Source organism: Pelodiscus sinensis, chromosome 6 (assembly GCF_052426305.1).
Source record: "Pelodiscus sinensis isolate ZL-2025 chromosome 6, ASM5242630v1, whole genome shotgun sequence".
NCBI classification, from domain to species: Eukaryota; Metazoa; Chordata; order Testudines; family Trionychidae; genus Pelodiscus; species Pelodiscus sinensis.
Window position 1 is genome coordinate 113,728,284 of NC_143057.1, and position 21,303 is coordinate 113,749,586.

Here is a 21,303-nt window from a genome sequence, read left to right on the forward strand (position 1 = left end):
TCAAATACCTGCTTTCCCACAGACTTCCTCTGTGAACTTAGGTCATTTTTGTTACAGTATGCTTCAGTTCCCTATTAAATGGGGATAAATAGCACTTCCCTACCCGCCAAGGGTGTTGTGAGGATTAATACAGTACAAATTATGATGCCTTCAGTTACCATGGAAATGGGGACCTAAAATAAGTTCCTTTACTAATAAATGTATTTCTTCTTCGAGTGATTGCTCATGTGCATTCCAGTTAGGTGTGTATGTGCAGCTTGCACGTGCTGTTGGAAGTTTTTCCCTCAGCAGTACCCTTATGGCCAGCAGGGGAGCCCCTGGAGTGTCATTGGTATACCGTCCCATATATACCCCTCCTGGCCCCTTCACTCACTCAGTTCCCTGTTACCACCATGACGGTCATTGGAACAACCCTCAGCTCGTTAGTGATAGTTGTCTTCAGCATTGTTCTTTTGTATTCTCTTCAGTTAGCCTTCAGCTAAGTATCTGTAATTAAGTTAAAGTCTCTTTTGTTGTTTTTGTTGTTGTTCCCTGCCTTGGCACGCCGTGCGCCCGTGGCAGGGCATGCCTGGACCACAAGGCTCCAAGCCCTGCAAAAAGTGTCACAAGCCTATGCCTGTGGCAAAATCTGTAAGGTGTTCAAACCGCGCACCAAATGCGGGAGAGAATTGTGCCTCAAGATCCTCTTCATGGAGATAGCTCTCAGGCTGGTACCGGTGTCAGACCCAGCACCGGAGTCTCAAAGTGCACTGGCATCTGTGCTGCATACCATGGTGCACCGTGCCTCACCGGCACCACAGTGACCCCAGCACCGGTCTGTCTCTGGCACCTCAGAAAAAGAAGAGGCCCAACAGGGGATGGTCCCCTTCTAGACACGCACCCTCCAGTGGGACACATGGCACTGATGAGTCCAGAGCCCAGGCCTTCCAGGTTGGGTGGACCTTCCTCCCAGCATAGGGAGCCTAGCCCCTTGGAAGACTTCCCTGAACCCTCCATGCCAGAGGCGTTAGAAGCAGCAAGAATGCTGATCTTCTCTTCTCCCTCGCCTCCCCCTACTCCAACTCCCTCCAGGGGGCACGGGGCGGCGCGGCACTGGCCTCCTTCCAGGCCCCAGCAACGGAGGTCAGAGACCACCACCCACTCCTTCTGGCACCGCAGGTACCGCATGCAGCACTGGCCAGCGATGCGCCTCCACCCACGGTGCTGCCCCAGGACACGGCACTGGATGCAACTTGGCATCATAGACTGCTACCGCCACCGGGACGGACTGCCTCGGCACTTACCTCCGCGCCAGACGTCCTTACCGCTATGCTGCCACCTCTGCCTCGGCACAGTGGAAAGTCAGAATCTATGGCCAAGCACACGATTGCTCTTTCGGCACCCACGTCAGCTCCTCCTTGGTCCATCTCAGAGTACTCATCCAACTCCAAGGCAGAGTACACCTGGTCTTCTAGGGGTTCCCGGTCCCGCTCATGGTACCACTCCCATTCACGGCACTATTCCTGGCACTGTAGTCCACCTCGTCCATACCAGCAGCAGTGAGTGCAGCCAATCCCAGTGCGGGTGCTCCAACAGTCATGGCCTCCACAGCCTCCGGGCCAGTGGCCTTTCTGGACACCCTGTATGTACCACCAGGCCCAGGGAGACGTTCCATCCAGGTCAGCCTCTGTCTCCTCCGCTCCACGGGCTCCTCCTTCGGCGACCCCCTTGGTCAGAACTCCAACCTCAGCCTAGGCAGGACTGGACAAACTGGTTCCTTTTGCTGGCAAGTTCTTCACTTTGTAGCCTTACACTTCAGTTTTTTTAATTGACAGAGCTGGGAATCAAATATAGGAGTTTTGACTCCGAGGTTTATGCTCTCACTACTGTTAAGATGCATCAACTTCTGAAATTCTGAACATTTCTGCCATCAGTTAAGATGTGAATAGTGTTGAATAGGGTAGTATAAAACCGATTTTTTAAAAGGAATTATTAATGATTAAATATTCTATTCACTATCTGTTCACTATCATGCTTTTAATATTCAAAAAAGGAACAGATATCACTTTTACATAATCTGAATTAGATTGCCTTTGTTCTATAGATAAAAAACTGAGGTAGAGACACTAACTGACTTAAGTCCTGCCAGAGAGCTGGCTTCAGAGTCAGCATGGGGTATTGGAGTTCGTGACTTTCAGTCCTGTGCCCAGAACTCCAGGTGATGGTGGTGGTTTGATTTTTTTTTTCCCCCCTTAAAGGGACATTGACTTAACAAATAAGATTTCTGTCTGGAAATATTTGACCTTTTATTATAACAACATATAAAATCATACTATAACAGTGATAGAAATGTAGCCGTGTTAGTCTGGGGTAGTTGAAGCAAAATGCAGGACAATGTAGCACTTTAAAGACTAACAAGATGGTTTATTAGATGATGAGCTTTCGTGGGCCAGACCCACTTCCTCAGATCAAATAGTGGAAGAAAGTAGTCACAACCATATATACCAAAGGATACAATTAAAAAAATGAACAAATATGAAAAGGACAAATCACATTGCAGAACAGGAGGGGGATGCGGGGGAGGGGAAGGAGGAAGGAAGATAAGTGTCTGTGAATTGATGATATTAGAGGTAGGGAGAGTGGGATGTTTGTGAGTTAATGGTATTAGAGGTGATAATTGGGGAAACTGTCTTGGTAATGGGTGAGAGAGTTCAAATGTTTAAGTCCTTGTTGGCAAGTGTCGAATTTTAACATGAATGACAGTTCAGAGGATTCCCTTTCAAGTGCAGATGTAAAAGGTCTTTGTAGCAGAATGCAGGTGGTCAAGTCATTGAGAGAGTGTCCTTTCTGGTTAAAATGGCAAGAAACTGTTTTCTCTTTGTGATCTTGTCTGATATCTGTTTTGTGGGCATTAATCCTTTGGCGAAGTGTCTGAGATGTTTGTCCAATGTACATAGCAGACGGACACTTTCGGCACATGATAGCATAGATTATATTTCTGGATGCGCAGGAATATGTGTTCTTGATCTTATAACTCACTTGGTTAGGTCCAATAATGGTATCAGCAGAATGAATATGTGGACAAAGCTGGCAACGGGGTTTGTTGCAAGGGAAGGTACCAGGGTTGGTATTAGTGTGGTATGTCCTGTGGTGGTTGGTAAGAATCATCTTGAGGTTAGGTGGTTGTCTATAGGAGACTATGGGTCTGTCTCCCAGAGCCTCTTTGAGTATGGTATCCTGTTCCAATATAGGCTGTAGTTTATTGATAATGTGTTGGACAGGTTGAAGTTGGGGGTTGTAGGTGATGACAAGTGGTGTTCTATTGTTGGTTTTCTTGGGTCTGTCTTGAAGTAGATGGTTTCTAGGTATTCGTCTGGCTCTTTCAATTTGCTTTTTTATTTCTCTGGGTGGGTAGTTGAGATTTATAAATGCTTGGTAGAGATCCTGAAGCTTCTGGTCTCTGTCAGTGGGGTTAGAGCAGATGCGGTTGTATCGAAGGGCTTGGCTATAGACGATGGATCGTGTGGTGTGTTCTGGATGGGAGCTGGATGCATGTAGGTAACTGTATGAGTCGGTGGGTTTTCTGTAGAGAGTGGTGTCTAATTTTCCATTGTTGATTTGTACGGTGGTGTCCAGGAAGTGGATCTCTCGTGTAGAATGGTCCAGGCTGAGGTTGATGGTGGGGTGTAGGTTGTTGAAATCTCTGTGGAATATCTCCAGTGTTTCTTGGCCATGCGTCCAGATCATAAAGATGTCATCGATGTACCGTAGGTAGAGGAGGGGTGAAAGGGGACGGGAGTTGAGGAAACGTTGTTCTAGGTCAGCCATAAAGATGTTAGCATACTGTGGGGCCATGCGTGTACCCATGGCTGTGCCGCTGATCTGGAGATATAAGTTGTTCTCAAACTGGAAATAATTGTGGGTGAGAACAAAGTTACATAGGTCTGCTATCAGGTTGGCAGTAGTGTCCTCTGGGATAGTGTTTCTAATTGCTTGTAATCCGTCTTCATGTGGGATGTTGGTATATAGAGCTTCTACATCCATGGTGGCAAGGATGGTATTATTGGGGAGGTTATCGATGTTTTGTAGTTTCCTTAGGAAGTCAGTAGTGTCTCGGAGATAGCTGGGGGTATTGGTTACGAAGGGTTTGAGAAGAGTGTCTACATAGCTGGATAGACCAGTAGTGAGCGTGCCAATACCAGAGATGATGGGACGTCCGGGGTGCCCAGGTTTATGGATCTTGGGAAGTAGATAGAACAATCCTGGTCGGGGGTCAGAAGGTGATTCTGTGAGGATTTGTTCCCGAGTAGCTGTGGGGAGGCTTTTAAGGAGACAGTGTAGTTTCTTTTGGTAGTCCAAGGTGGGATCAGAGGGGAGAGGTTTGTAAAATGTGGTGTTCGAGAGTTGTTTGGTTGCCTCCTGGTTATAGTCGGCCTTATTCATAATGACCACAGCACCCCCTTTGTCAGCTGGTTTGATTACAATGTCCAGGTTGTTTTTGAGACTCTGGATGGCATGGTGTTCAGCGCGGCTAAGATTGTGAGTCGCTTGTTGTCGTTTGCGAATAATGTCAGTCTGTGTGTTGTTGCGGAAGCTGTGTATATAGAAATCCAGATTGTAATTCCGACTGTCAGGGGGAGTCCATATAGAATTATTTTTCCTTTGGTGTTGATAGGGGGGATCTGGTAGGTCAGATTGATGTTCAGTGGTGGTTTGGAAATATTCTCGGAGACGGAGGCGGTGAAAAAAAGCCTCAAGGTCACCACAAAATTGTATCCAGTTTGTGGGGGACGTGGGGCAGAAAGAGAGACCCCGGGACAAGACAGACTCTTCTGCTGGATTGAGTTTGTAGCTGGAGAGGTTAACAATATTATCCGGTGGGTTGAGGCAGTTGCTGTTGTAGCCAGTGGTACGGAGCAGGTTAGAAAATTTATTGTCTTTTCTACTGAAGGACCAGGATAAGATTTTTCTGTTTACTTCTCATATTTAACAGCATTTTATTCATAATAGCTAGTCTTTTTTGTATTTTCAGTCTGTGAGAGGTGTGTATATTTTCCACTTAACACGGAGAAGATACGTACCCTAGAACAGGGCTACTCAACTTTGGAAGTCCCGGGGGCCACAATGAAACTCATAGCACATGCTGAGGGCTTCTACTTAAGAGTGGTTGTATATACATGCAAATATATATGCAAATATATGCAAATAGCTTCTTTTACACTGACAGGCATGAATACAAAGATTAAGACAAGACTACACATCACACAGGCCCCATTTAAGTTAGTTCTGCTGATATTAGTAAAATGCAATATTTACCCGATTTCCACCCATATGACAGCACTTTTAATGAGCAGTGGCGGTCCAGGAATTTAACTACTAAAATGTGTATCAATGGAAGATCATTATATTGAGTACTTTTTTGTTTTGGCTCCCACCCACGGGCCACGCCCACAAACCGCGCCACGGGCTGCAAACAAACAAGCTGCAGGCCGCAAACAAACAGGCCACAGGTCACATGTGGCCTGCAGGCCATGTGTTGAGTAGCCATGCCTTAGAACAAAATTATAAAATCACAGTAATTGGTCATGAGGACTCAGTGGCAGTGGCAAGTGTAGTAATTGAAATTATTTCTAACTCAACAGTGGCCTTTTTGACTGTTTGCCATCAAGCACAGAATAATTTCCTGCCCATTTATGTAATATTTGTAACCTTTTTTGTGCCAGAAATGAAAAACAAACTTAATATACAAACCATGTAAAAAACTAAAACAGTACAAAAGGTATCTTCATAACAGTCTTTGTTATAACACTACAAAAAAAAGTAATTCTAAAAAACACTAACTGCATTGAAAATTTAAGGGATGGAGAGGACAAACTGTGGTCACATCTGCTCAGAGGCAAATAATGGCTATGAATTTTGTAGGCAGAGCATAACTATAACCTGCACAAAGTAAAATTATTGAACTTTTAAATCTTTGGTAACGTTTTATTATAATTACTGCATAGAAATGTATTGGAGGCTACTTAACAGTTATTAGATCCTATAGAAATTGTAAACACTTGTGTAGAGGTGAAATATTCTTCTCTATTGAATGTTGGGATTAATAATATATTGTGTGATGTGTTTGGGATTGTGTGGGTGAGGATTATAAATAAAAAAACTAGTCTCAAATGAAAAGGCACTACTTTTGGGAGACATCTTTTGTGCTTCTGCCAATAACAACAGCTAAACACTGTTCCTAGAGCTGTGCACATTTTTTGCTTGCAAAACAGATACAGCAGTGCTGATACGTAAACAAAATAAATCAAATTGACCCATATTGGCTTTTGTTGTATGGAAAAAGTGTGGAGGGAAATCTTAGTGGAAGTTCAAACAACATGGTAATGTACGGTTTGAAGCAACATTTTCCTAAAAGAATGCTTTATTTTGTGTTCTGCTATGTGTCTATGGAATAAAGTGTATACTAAGTCCAATGATACTATTTAGTATAAAAAGCTAGAAAGTTCTTTTGTACAAGAAGACAAAACAATTTATTTAAAGTATGTTCAGAATCTGAAACTGTTGATTTTAAATTACTCCTATAGGCATGTTCTGGTTTCTTTCTGCAACATTTTTGCTTTTATCAAAGTTAAATCTAGTATTGCTTAATTATAATTTCATTTTTTGAAAAGTTTGTTTGCCTCACATTTGCCAGCTATTCATATTATTACAATTTATGTTCTGCAGTGTAATACACACATACACACAGAGCAGTATTGTGGTTCTAATTAAGAAAAGTAGCCACCAGAATAAATGGTCAATGACCTATGTGTTCTGCCTTGCTCCAGAAAAGCTCATAGGGTGAAATTCTGATTCAGTTGAAGTCAATGGCAAACACTCCCTTTGACTTCAGTAGAGCCAGTATATTGCCTCTGACCTGTATTCTGATTTCTCATTTTTAGTGAATTAATTGTTTAAAAAAAAAAGTCTTTATTTAATAGCAGGCAACTTAACATTTATTTGACCCAAATAGAGAAATACAGCCATATTCAAATCTCAATCCATAGAATCATATAATCGTAGAATTCTGGAACTGGAAAAGACCTTAAGAGGTCATCAAGTCCAGTCCCCTGCCCTCACAGCAGTACTGTCTAGATCAGTGGTCCCCAACCTTTTTGTGGCCAATAGCACATTCGTGTTTTCAGAAGAGTGTGGCGGGCGCCAACAATTTTTCAAGGCTTATTTTGTATTTGTACATTAAAGAATACGAAAAACATAATATTTAATATATGAATCCGAAGAGAAAAAAGGTAATTTTACATGTAAAAGGTATTAATTAAATTATTCAGCAATTACTCTTTCACCTTACCATGTGAATTTGCTATTTTCATATTAAATGTGAATTGGGTAAATTTGATAGAAACTTAATTTAGTTGGATAATTTTTATGTTAATTATCCTGTAATTTTTAAACAAAATTCTGCATTAATAAAAAGGGGGGATGTCCAAATGTTGTTGAGCAAAAAAAGCACCCTCCCCCCCCAAAAAAACATGGTACCTTTAAATCTCACACGCCCCATCCCCACCATGTCTCCTCCCCTTGCTCCATCAGCTCCCCGGTGCCTGCTGCCCCCCAACCTCTCACTGCCTCCTCCTCTGCTGTCCTGACTCCTGCCCTTCTCACTGCCCTCAGCCTTCCTGAGACCTGCCCCCCTCCCCCAGCCCTTCTCTCCCCTGTGTCCACTCCTCCAGTAGCCCCACTCTGATCATGTGAGCTACCCCTCCTTATCCCCTCTCCTAACACCTCCCTCTACACACCTGCCCTGCCTCTCTCCTCTGGTGCTGGTCTCTCCCCTGTAGGTGTCTGCCCTTCTGTTTCACCCCCAGAATCCCCTGGCACCTGCAAGTTCCCTTACCCCTGCACCCTCCTGGTGCCTCCCCCTTCCCTTACTGCCTCTGCCCCCTTTGCCCTCTTTTTCCCTGATGCCCACCCCCTCACCACCCTCTGCCCCTCACACATGACTAGCTTCATCCTTGCCTTCCTCATGCCCATCCCTTCTTTCAAGCCTTCTCCCAGCACCTCCCCACTCTAGCCCCAATGCCCTTATCCTCGCATCTCCCAGCATCACTCTGTGCCCCCTCCCACTGACACCTCCCCTCCTGCCCTTTTTCTCATTGTCTCTACTTGCCTCCCTCCCCAGGCATTTGTATCTCCTCCACCCTGTCCCTTGGTGCCTTCCCCTTTCTTCTCCTGACCTGACACCCCCTCCCATCAGCACAAGCTCCTTCCTCTCCCACCCTTTCCCCCTATTCTTCCCCTCTCCTCCCTTCTGCCTTCCAGTTTGCAGGGCTGGAGTCTGCTGCAGTTGGGCCCCAGAAGTCCCTGCAGCCTGGGCTCCAGACCAGGTGCTAGAGCTGGGCCTCTCAGCATTCACAGCCCCGGCCCATCACAGCACTACCGCCCTGCCAGGTGCGCTCACTGCCATCCCGCCTCTAGCCAGGCTCTGCTCCCCCACGCCCCACTCTGCACATCTCCTTCCTCCTCCTTCCCCGAGCCACAGCTGTCCGTTTTTAAAAACGGTGCCGCAATGCCACACCAACGTGGCACCACCCCCTACGGTGCGCCACAAGTGACTTTGCCCCTGGTGCAGCCCTGGCTCCACCCGGGTTGACAGTGCATGCTCGCGCCTCTCTCAGCCATTCCCGTTTTCCCTTCCCCCAGCCCCGTACCTTCCCCGGCTGGGGTCAGCTTGCCAGCCTCCTTGTCGGAGTCCCTCGGCCTGGTGGGGTCTTCTGGTGGGGCTGTAAGTGCCAGCAGCGCCCCTACTGGCTCCGGTGCAGGAATGCGGAGCCCGGTGGCTCTGTCGCGCCGGGCCAGTCCACCCCTGCATTAGAGTGTGCCTAATGCAGACTTGGCGGGCGCACATAAATGCCCCGGCGGGCGCCATGGCGGGGACCACAGGTCTAGATCATCCTTGAGAGATGTCTATCTCACCTGCTCTTAAACATCTCCAGTGATGGAGATTCTACAACCTCCCTAGGCAATTTATTCCAGTGTTTAACCATGCTCACACATGGGAAGCTTTTCCTAATGTCCAACCTAAACCTCCCTTGCTGCAGTTTAAGACCATTGCTTCTTATTCTATCATCAGCAGCCAAGGAGAACAATTTTTCTTCCTTCTGCTTGTAATATCCTTTAAGATACTTGAAAAATAATTTTTGTTGCTCTTCTCTGGCCCTTCTCTAGTTTCTCCATATCTTTCTTGAAATGTGGTGCCCAGAACTGGACACACTACTGCAACCGAAGCTTAATCAGCGCTAGGGATGTGAACAACTAGTCAACTATCCGATAAGCAAATGCTTATTGGAGAGTTGACACGCTAGTCGACTAGTTGCTTTCCCCGCCCCTTGCTACCTCTATCAGAAAGAGGCAGTGGGAAGGGGGAATAGGAGGAGATGCTTCAAAGCAGTAGTGCTGTATGGAGCCCAGGGCCAGATCCCAAGCTGCACACGGCATGGCCCTGGCTGCACATGGCATTTCAAAGCAGCAGCGCTGCATGTAGCCCGCAGTCTGCCTCTTTGAAACGCCATAGATGCATACGGGCAGCGGGGGACTGCTTGAGTTCCTGGCTGGCCCTGTGCTCCCCTCAGTGCTTTTGCCTTTGAAGTAGCAATAGCCCTAGGGCTGTTGTTACTCTTCAAAGGCAGAAGTGCCCTTACTTTACATTCCTAATCAGTGCATAACAGAGTAGAACTTCTCAGTGTCTTGCTAACAGCACTCCTGTTAATGTATCCCAGAATCATGTTTCCATTTTTTTCCAACATTGTCACCCTTAAATTAAAAACAAAAAGCATCGCTTTACAAAAGCACTTCTAAGTAATCATCTAACATCTTTAGTATTACGAATTAAACATTTTTCAGCTTGACTAGGAAGCTTTCAGCAAGAATGGCTAATAACCTTGAGTCAGAGTTTTTACTTTTTCTTCCTATTGGAAGAGAAGCTTAATTATGCATAATTACAAGCTGCTTAGGTGTAATTAATATTTTGTATAATCACCAGCAGAGGGCACTTATGCATTGCTGTTGTTCTTTTCAATCTGTACAAAGTACTGATTTTGAAAAAAAATCTAAAGAACCTTACTTTGGTAAATTAAATCCTAAAGAAAAAGGACCCATTCTCATTTTCTCACTGAAAGAGCACATTTAATGGAAATTTCATTAACTTTCAGCCTGTAAATGTTGTTTAATTATATTAGAAAACTCATTCTTAATGTAATAAACCAAACCATGCTTGTTTTAAAATATATTTTCTCTTGGCATAAAATTCACCTAGTTCTAAAGGAGGTATATAGACAAAGCTGAATCCCACGTGCTGTGTTTTCAAAGACTTTGACTTTAAGGTATTGTACTATGGTCAGCTGTCTGAACTTTTTGAAAAAGTACTGTTTTGCAGGGAACCCATATTGCAATTGAGCAGGTAGTAGCTTAGAAGCTTATCTGCAGTTTCCATTAAAGTTTTAATACATTTGTTTTCAATCCCTATGTTGCTGCTGCATTATTCACCTGTAAGTTCTCAATATGTGCTAAGACAGCATCTTTTATTGCATGTTTGTATACAAATCTTAAGGCTTTCAAACAATTTGATTAAATCAACAAGCTCTTTGCTATTAAATCATGTTGAATCTGTAACATTTTTAAATAGTTTAACAGACGTTTCAGCTCCTTTTAACATGTTTGTGTTTGGTATAATTTTCATTTGTTCTGCCACAAAACAGAAGCAAAAAGTAATGTTCTGTGCATGGTTTTTAGTAGCAATATACTAACTTTCCCATCTTGGCTTACCTGGAATGGGGGACAGATTTATAGAAAGGTTTGAACCCATAGCCTAGACCCAGGGTTTCCAAACTTTTTGACACTGGGACCAGTAAATCCACTCACGGTCTTTTGGAGGACTGGTAACATTCATTTGCATATTCATTAAACAAATTATGAATATTCAAATAAGTTGTTTCTGGTGCTCCCAAAGCCCCCAGTGCCAGCGTTAGCAAAGCTTTTGATACAGTGACCCACAATATTCTTGCCAGCAAGTTAAGGGAATATGGATTGGATAAATGGACTGTAAGATGGATAGAAAAGCTGGCTAGATCAGGGTTTCCCAAACTTTTTACTTTAGTTGGAACCCGTGTTTTTTCAGTACTGTTTTTTGCAGCCCAAAAATATAAACACATATAAAAAAAGAATTAAAATGAATACATTTTCAGTGTTTCACCAGGCTGCATCCTCCTCCCAGCCTCGGCCAGGGCTTGGGGGACCCAGCGCCACATGGGCACTCCAGGAAGCGGGAACAGGAGCAGATTGGGGGTAGGGTATCTGGCTAGGAGGGAGGGTGCAAGGAGGGATAGGGTTGCCAGGTGTCCAGTTTTGTACCGGACAGTCCAGTATTTGAGGGTTTTGTCTGGGAAACAAATTAGAAAATACCGGACATTTTATATGTCCGGTATTTTCTCAATTAGGTAAGTTTTATTATAATTAGGCATATCAGTCCTTAGCTGTGAACTGCCTGGCTGGTAGATGTGCTCACGCTGCCTGAGTGTGTCTACCAGCCAGGCAGTTCGCAACTACTTGAGGGAGGGTGTGTGTGGGGGGGGGGGGGGCAAAATGGAATCCCCGGGGCCCGACTCACTAGTATGCCCCAGTTTGCATGTACCCAAGTCAGTCCCGCTCTCCCCCTTCTCCTCCTGATCTACCCAGTCCAGCCCCACTTCCCCTGTCCAGCCCTGCTTCTGGGGTCCGGTTCCCCCCCCCCCGCCCCACGATCTCCCCTTGTCAACTCTGCTCCCCCGATAACCCCCCTGTCCAGCCCTGCTTCTGGCAGCTGGTTCTCCCATCCTCCTCCTCCTGATCTCCCCGTCCAGTGCCCCCCTCTCCCCCACTCTGGTGACCCATCCATTCAGCCTGCTGCCCCAGTCCAGCTCTGATTCCGGAGGGTGGTTCTCCAGTCCTCCTCCTCCCAACCTCCCCTAGCCACCCCCCACGCCCCGTCCAGCCCTGGTTCTGCTGCCCGCCAGCCAGATCTCCGCAGGACAGCCCCACTGCCCCCAACCCTGCTTCCCGGTGGCCGATTCCCCCCACACCCCACACCTTCTCCCAGCCCACCCCACTCTGCTCCCCTCCCAGCAGCCACGCTGAGGCCTGGTATTTTTTTCCCATAGTTTGGGAAACGCTGGCCTAGACTACGATTTTGCGCATTGCTTTTGAAAACACAGTTTTCTGATAAATGTTTTTAAAACCTTTTTGTCTGTTGCTATTAGTTTGTGAGCATCTAGTAAATTGGGCCTCCAAATGTCACTAGCATAGGCTAATATTTGAGCATTACAGGTTAGGCATTAATCCCAAAAGCAGTTGATTGTAGGATGTGTTATTGGAGATAAATTCACTGATACCATCAAATCCACCCTGAAGGTATTCAAGCACTTGCAATAGTTTGTGCAATGATGCTGTAATACATATACTCTAGGTAAATTGGATCAGTGAGGACAGCTTTTAGTTCTAAGTCAGATCTGTCTTCACCAAATAGGCCTTGCAAAATAAACAAAATATATAGCGCAACTGATGTTGGGCACCAGTTGGTGGGTCAATGTCCATAGACAAGCATCTAGCTTCACTAATTCCATGATTTCTGCTTGCGACACTTTAGGTACATATTCACATCTCAGGTGAATTGATGAAGGAATTGCTCTGTCATTTGCTCCATTGTGCCTGAAGAATTCACATAAGTTTTGGTTGTCCAAAGAGAGATATTTGTGCAGATGAACACCTCTTTCTGGTCAAATTAGGGAGTTTGTTTCTGGGTTTTCAGTGCAATTTTGAAAAAAGAAAGTCACCATTTTTTTTCTTCTCAAGTAAAGCATTCACCTCACTTTTAAGCCTTTCTCTTTTGATGAATGCCCGTGAAGGCATATACAGTAGGTACAGAAGAGCTTATCTGTATCACTGTGCAAAACTCTGCAGATAATCTGTATGGACACCTTTTCAGAGATAATTATTTATGGGTTTTAGTAAACTAGTGCCAATTTAAAAAGGTTCTCAGGTGTAGAGTGACAGACACTAGAGGAATTTTCCCATAAAATTATATCTCTCCAAAGTAGAGTTCACATGAGTGGACTAAGTTTGAACTGTCATCTCAGAAAACATGACTTCTGAATTGCTTTTAAAATCTACTTTAGAAACAAGTACTTGAAAAGCAATCTTACACTTGCTGTGAAAGAATTTAAGAATACTGGTAAAACATCAGAAAAAATAATTTAGTCGGGCAGAACGTTTTTAGTTCTTTTTTCAGTTGTTCTATATTGTGATACAGTTGGTCTTGCACTATTGGGCCACAACTGGTGAACCCTGAGAACTTATGCAATTATATCTTTGAATGATGGCTTTGTGAGAGCTAAATTGGTAACCAAATTTTTACAGTACACAAAAGAAAAAAATATCCAGAAAATCCTTTTCCTAATGCTGTGAAAGTCTGTTTTGTAGTAGGATTTAAAATGTTTCTGTTGAGACTTAAAACCAAGTCTTGCAAACCCTTTCTTATGCGTGAATGCTTAAATAAATTTTTTTTGTCCTATGTTAATATACACAGAGGATTATTTTAAATGTTCGTTACTCTGTTTTTGAAACAGAAAACAAGAAGAGCGGGTGCAACAGGTACGTAAAAAACTGGAGGAAGCACTTATGGCAGACATCTTGTCGCGGGCTGCTGATACAACAAAAGAAACGGATGTGGAAATGGACAATGGAGATGAAACATAAAAAAAGAATCAGGTAAAGCCAGAACTCCAGGTGGTCCTTCTGTGAGATAGCAAAACTTTGTAGTTATTAGCAGTAATGTTTTTAACTGCTGTTCATCTTAATACTGTCACTGAGTCACCCAGTGGGCACTTGCAAATCACTCAAAAGCTGAGCCCTATTTTGTTCCATACAGGTGTCAAGGAGCATACATTGTGGCTGACAAATCACTAAATTGCAATCTCTGCATAAGTATGGAAGCACAGAATATGAGACGCATGCTGTCTATGTCACTGGTGCAACAGCAGAGTAAAACATACTCCTTGGCCCAAAGGCTAAGGGCCCATTCCTGAAAACCCTTAGTTGTATGCAAATACAAAGTGGGTACTGATGCAAAATAGTGATCAGATTCTGCAACATTAATTTCCAAGACTTCAACTTATTTATGAACATTCTACAAAAATTAATGATTTCTCTATTTTATTTGTGAAAAGTGCTTGAATTCATAATTTTCTCATCCTTGGATTTCATTTGTCCCTGGCTATTATCTGTTGTACAGAATTTGCAGAACTATTAAGGGCTTACATTTCATCTAGTTCTATTTTTATCTTTTTTATAAAAATATATTTGGTGTTTTTTCTAAAAGAACTTCCCGTGGCACAGGACAAGAACATTCTAAATTCTTTCATTCATCACTGGTATATAATTTAAAGAATAAGAGAAATTTGGGGCTAGAGGTGCCTTCCAAGATTATCTAGTCCATCCTCCTGTGCTGACGCAGGATCAATTATATCTAGATCCTTTCTGGCAGATGTTTGTCCCTCAGATGACAGGTATTACATAACCTTTCTTGGTAACCTGTCCCAGATCTTAAATTCCTTATAGTTAGGTTAGATGTTAGCAAACACTTTCTAAGTCTCTCTTGTTGCAGATTGTCAGTTATCTTCTTATCCTGAATTCAGTAGACATGGAGAATAATTGATCATCATCCATTATCATAAGGATTACACATATTTGAAGATTGTAATCAAGCCTCCCTAAAAGAAATAGAAAGCCAAAAGGAAATAGTAAACCAGTAATTTGACCAAACGAGGCAGACATAGTTATGAAAAGGAACACAATTAAGATTGATATCATATAGGTCAATAGAAGTGGTACAGGGAAAGTGGATGTAAATATTAATGGAGGACAATTAACCCAGACAGACCAGTTAAAGTACCATGGTGGCTGGGTTATGGAAGACAGCAAGCTTGAATGTTGAGATACAGTGCTGCCTGGGGAGTGCTGGAGGAGTGGGGAATAACATCTCAGGTATTTTGTATGAGAAGCATATTCCACTGAAACTGAAAGTGTAACAGTACAAACAATAATGTGCCCCCACGATGCTCTGTGATGCAGAACCATGGTAGTAAAAAGACTGCAGGTTCAATACCAAAAGGCATTTTGAGATGAGATGTCTCCATGCTAAAAAAGATATAATCCCACAATGGGATAAAGGAAGAAGAAGCAATCAAGTCCCATCTCAGTCATCCCTTCTCAAGACTAAACATGTCCATTTTTTTAACGATTCCTCATAGGTCAGGTTTTCTAGACTTGTTTTCACTTTTGTTGCTCTCCTCAGAACTCTCCTATTTGTTCATTTTTCTTCAAGTGTAGCACCCAAAACTGGACACAATATTCTTTCTGGGTACATCTACACTACAGGGAAGATTGAAACTGCCGTTGTCGATCTTCCAGGGTTTGAATTTGTGTGTCTAGTTAAGATAGCTAATTGGAACTGAGAGGGGCACTCCGGTTGATGCTGGTAGTCAGAGAGAGAACACTTTCCCTTCAGCACTCTGCAGTGTGGAAAGCGCCAGAAGTCGAGTTAATGTACTTTGACTTCAGCTATGCAATTAAATGTAGCTGAAATTGCATATCTTAATTCAACCTGGTCCTGTAGTTTAGACATACCCTCTGAAACCTCCACATTGTGAAGCAGAATGAACATTTACTTCCCAAATTTTACATATGTCCCAGAGAGATTAGCCATGTTGGTGACTTCACTGCACTGCACTGTTGGCTGACATTCAATTTGTGATCAACTATAACCCTGGGATTCTTTTTTGCAGTATTACTGTATAACCAGTTATTCCCCTTTTGTATTTGTGCATTTTTTATTTAGTTACCATTTATCAATCAAATTGTTCTCCTGAACATTCAGTACTTCCAGTGAAGCCAGTTAAAAATGGTTTCATATTAAAGGTTCTCAGACTTTCAGGGTTTTTTTTTTAATCTAAATAATAGAAACACATTAATGAAGTACTTAAGTAAAAGTCATCCTAGTTAGTGCAAAAAGGTTGTTCTAAGCCCAATGAACCATTCATTGTTGCACAAGAATGAATTCAATACTTTGCACTGAGTGAAGTTACTGACTTTTCTAAAATATATAAAGCTATAATTTTGATTTTGTGGAAGGGATAAGAGGAAAGATGGGCTAGGTGTCAAATTATTTTTGTTCAATCTAAATTAACTAGTATCATCATACTTTTCCTCCTTTGCTTAGTTCCTCTCAAATCACTTCTAACAATGTTTATAAATATTTGTGTAAGTGCTAAGGGTATGTCTACACTTGCCCCCTACTTCGAAGTAGGGAGGCAAATGAAGGCAACTGAAGTTGCAAATCAAGTGTGGGATTTAAATATCCTGCGCTTGATTAGCATAGTCGCATCCGGTCACCATATTGGAAACTGACTAGCCCGAATTAACTTGCCGTGTGTAGACGCGGTACTCTGAGGGAAAACCCTATACTTCGAATTAACTGTACTCCTCATTGCCTAAGATACTATGCTGACTGTGGAGCCTTTTCATCTGCTTTCATTAGAGGCTGTACATTGCGGAAGGGAGGTCAGAGGCTGTGCTCCTCCCCTTTTCAAGAGCCTACAGGCAGGATTTATGTCCTCTCTTTTTATACCTATTTTGAGAACTAGCTTTTCCATTTCCAGTATAAGAGAAATTTTACTTTATCCCCACAAAGTATGTGGCCTAAAATAAATCTGTAGCTTTCACTATGTATGTCTATACTTCAGGTAAATACCTGTGGCTGGCCCATGTCTGCTGAGTTGGCCTGTTTAATTGCAGTGTAGATGTTTGGGTTTAGACTTGGACTGGAGCTCCAAGGGTCCCAGAACCTGGGCTGTAGCCCAGTCCTGAACATCACCACGTCAAATAAACAGCCCAAGCCCAAGTTAGCTGACACGGGGCAGCCAGAAGTGTTTAAATGAAGGCAGACAAAACCAGAGTGACTTTTCTTTCTTTAGTCTCTATATATTCCCCTCCATCCCTCTGCTTTCAGCTTGTCAACAAGTTCAGTTAGAGCAGTCCTACCAGACTGTGCGCTGTATCTATAATGTACACATGCAGCCCTCTATTGAAGGAAAGTTATACCTGGTCTACTTAACAGTAGAAACAAAGTTTCTGTTCTTAACTGCCTTCTATCTAAGGCTACATCTACACTGTAGCACTATTTCTGGATACTTCTGAAATTCTGCGTCTTTTGAGCATGCCCACTATTTTGAAATGTAACAGGCTCACTATTCCTACGTCCCTGTAAATCTCATTCCATGAGGAGTAAGGGACATTTCAGCATAGCACTTTATTTCAAAATAAGTGCTTTGTAGACAGCACCAAAATTTGAAATAATCTATTTTGAAATAACATCAAAATAAGATACGCGATTTGCATAGCTCAAATTGCATATCTTATTCTACCTACAGTGCAGAGTATATGTATCCTAAATATTGTTCTTCTAGGCGATATACCAAAATAGAGTTTGTTTTACTTTTCCAAAGAAGGACTCCCTCTTATCTCCAAAAATAGTTTAATTTATTGCTTTACATGCTAGGTTTTAACAGTATTATGTACTCTTACATTGTTTACTTACAACATTTTAAACAGCTAGCACGTTATTGGTGCTACATATATTAATTTGATTTGGATTGTGTGAGGGGTCATATAACTTCCCATAGTAGTTGGTCTGCATAATGGACTAATGAGTCTCCTGATGGAGTAAAAAACAAGTATGTCAGTAGTATTAAGTGTTTATTGTCTAACAAATAATTATTTTGAAATGGATATTAATTAGATTATAATATAGACCTGTTGTGTGTTATAGTGATTATCCTTATTTTCTTTGGGTAGCTTTGCAGGAATTTGACTTAGGCTCCTTAATCTTAACAGACCTTTCTGTAGTTCCATTAAAATGGATTTGTTATATATACATTGTCAACACAGTCATTCTGTTTTCATCTTCCAATGTCCATTTTAACTTCAGACTTAAGTAGGATTTTTGAATAAATGGTCAGTTTGTGTATATGGTTGTTTGCAAACTTTAAACTGAAAGAAAATCTGCTATTGAGATGAACTTCTATATATTTTGTTATATATAAATAAATAAATGGAAGCTATTTATCAAAAAATGAAAATTTAGGTAAAAGAACAATGTAAATACTGTAGAAACACAGGTCACCTATAAGGGTATATACATAAATAATTTATAAAGAGTTAGATGTGATAAACATGCTCAGTATGTGAGTACAGATATAGATGGTTATAAGCACATCAGTTTTAAGTGTTGATAGATAGCTATAAGTAACTTATTGACTCATTGCATTATAACATTGGTTGATTAACCATTTATTAAAACATCAATTATTTATTAGCCTTTTGTCAACTATTTATAACTGTGGCCTTAATGTGAAATGTGACTGAAACACAGCTATAGATTTCAAGAAATGTATTCTGATTCAAATTATGATCAACCTATCATTTCTCTAGAGAAATCATTTTGCTTTTGATTTATTTACTCTTCTCTCTAACTTACAGGTACTTTAACTGACTTGTCCCAGGAAGAATTTCCAAACAAAACAGAGGCACTTTCTCCTTCGGTCTTTCATTGTAAGAAGAAATGGACCCATGCACATTTATATAGCTTTCTAATAGCATTAAAACCAATGCCTTTTTAGACTCCTATTTTTGATGTATATATCTTATTTGATAAACAAACTTTATTTTGTGTCCTATGACTTAAAATAGTTGTTTTTTTTTAATATCAAACAGTACCTTTAAACTAAAGCTGAGCTTTTGACCCCAGGTTGCAAACCTACTGGAATTATATTGCCTATACTTAATATTTGTTTTTCCTGTGGTTTATAATAATGATGGATCAGGAGAATTAAAGATTATTGTGACTCAATGTATATAAACAGATTTTTTTATACTTCTATTGAGTGAAAACACCTGTACATTCTTCCATCATCACTGTAAAGATAAATAAACGATTATATTCCAAGTGACTGAAAATTGTTCTGTTATAGGGTAGAGGAAGCAATGAACTAGTACTCCTGTTGCCAGTTTCTGACCTGTCTCTATTGTTTCCTTGTTCCCTTGGCTGAGATTGTGTAGATTAGGTAAGACATATATTTCTTTATGTACTTTTGATGCTATCAGGGCTGTTCCCCAGTCTGGCACTCTGAGTGCAATGGGAGAGGTATAAAAGACCTTAAATACCTTTCCTCTATAGGCTCCCCAGAGTCTCAGCTTCACTGCTACCATCACGTGAATTAAATAAAACCCTGAAAACCAGGAAGAAACACTTGAACTTCTTCCCAAGGGGTACCCCAAGCTCTTTTGCCACAAGAGAGCTTGAAAAATAAACAAACTCAAAAACCAAACTGATAGCTGGCCTTTCACACTAGTCAGGCATACACACAGACTTCCTGTTAGTTTTCAAGACACAAGAATCAAATCATTGCCTTAAAAAAGGTGGTTTTAGTAATAAAACAAAAGATATACTTGACAAAGCATACTTGGTTGCTAGGTATTACAGAGCAACTAAGAAAAGAACAGATTAAAACAGAGGAAAAAAATGGTATCTCTGGCACAGATTAGGTAGAGTGGGGTGGGAGAAGGGAGGTGCATGGATTTCACATGGAGAAGTTTAACCAAACAGCAAAATAAAGAAAAATGCCCTGGTCATGACTAAACATGAATTTCTCTATCTACTCATGATCCATACGGTCCGTACTTCAAGGCTCAGTCCATTCCCATGTCCAATTTTTCTTGTTGGCATGGTAATGCTGTTTGATTACATCTTCTTACTTCTTCCAGCTGCTAATTTAGAACACACACAAAGGAACAGCGGTCAGGTATCTATATTCAATTTAAATGTCAAAAGTCTTTCCCATTGATTTTCCTGGCTTTCTGCCAATACCCTCTAGCTACCTAAATTTAACACTTTGGTCACCAGGTGCTGGCCAGCACTCCTTCCTTCCATCACAGCTGCCCAAATGAGTGCCTTGGGAAATTTGTCTAACTTAGCAGCAGCTGCTGGATTTTCATCTAAAAGAAAGTGCAGCTGAAGTATGACAGACTATATTTCCTCTGAGAGAGAATGGAAAAAATAAAAAAGGCAATATGGCTACACAACGTCCTGCTTTGAAAGGGCAGAGGTTAAATATAAATTGTAATGCAAAAAAGTGAACAGAATCATTATTGCAATACAAAATACGACGTGTCACAGTGCCTGTCTTATGACATTTACAATCTATAGACAAATTGCAAATTCTAACGATGGATGTAACAGTGTTTCTTTCTTATGAGTTAACTTTGGGGACTGTCTTAGTTCTGATCAATCAATCCAAGGGATGGGGTTCCCGCTCCCCCCACATTCCTTCTTGACTAGGGGACTAAGCAGCCTGAAGAAAGCCAGAGCTGTCTCAAGGTCAAAATGAGTCCATTGCCTCCACACTTCCCTGCTTTCCTTATAGCTATCTAATAGCACACCCCCATTGTCCAAGCTGGCAAAATTCTTTTGCTTAGTTTGTCTTTACATTTAGATAATGCTCATGGGTTCATCAGTGTCTTACATGAGCAATCCCACTGAAATTCTAGGAGGATGATGGAGACTAGTGCTTAGTGGCCCTGTTCCTGGCTTTGTTGCCTCGTGCCTTGCAGTGCCTGTTCTGTATTCAACTTTAGAAGGAATTTCCAGGAGCAGAAGATATGGAGAACAGTATCATGGATACAGCAGCTTCCTTTAATCTCTTTCCTCTCTCCCCATATCCATCAAATGGTCCTATTGCTAAAAAGCCTGATTGGAGCAAGAGATTTGGGGCCTACTTCGAACTTATACTCCTGTAAGATCAGAACCAGGTCATCTTCAGATCCTTCTAAATCTGATAGCTATTAAATCCAATTACCAAGATTTCTTTGAAAGAGGTGAAATATGCCATTCTATACAGTAACTCTCATATAAAAATATATATATATAAGAACAAGTGATAATGTCACTTCACCTCTTTTATAGTTTCTTGCAGTTTGTTGGAAAGATCATTTGCTATGATATAGGTCAGGCAGTCTCCATTGTATATGTGCCCTCTCTGAGAAGTCTGCACTGTATATCACTTTTGGAAAGTGAATTATTTCCTTAAAGGGTGTTGATGAGCCTTAATGCTGTCTAGCTTCTCCATTGTTGTACCTAAAAGGCTGGCTGTTGGTCTAAGACACAACAAAACTCGATAAATT

At 41.8% G+C, this 21,303-nt stretch overlaps 1 protein-coding gene across 1 annotated transcript in view; it reads left to right on the top strand.

Moving 5' to 3' along the window:
- MBD2 (methyl-CpG binding domain protein 2) overlaps positions 1–19,069 on the top strand; it is a 51,293-nt gene extending 32,224 nt beyond the window's left edge. The window contains exons 6-7 of the mRNA XM_075932650.2: positions 13,635–13,776; positions 18,604–19,069. Coding sequence (XP_075788765.1) covers positions 13,635–13,764 — 130 coding nt within the window. The 3' untranslated portion in view covers positions 13,765–13,776; positions 18,604–19,069. The remainder of the gene's footprint in view (positions 1–13,634; positions 13,777–18,603) is intronic.
- The last annotated feature ends 2,234 nt before the right edge of the window (positions 19,070–21,303 follow it).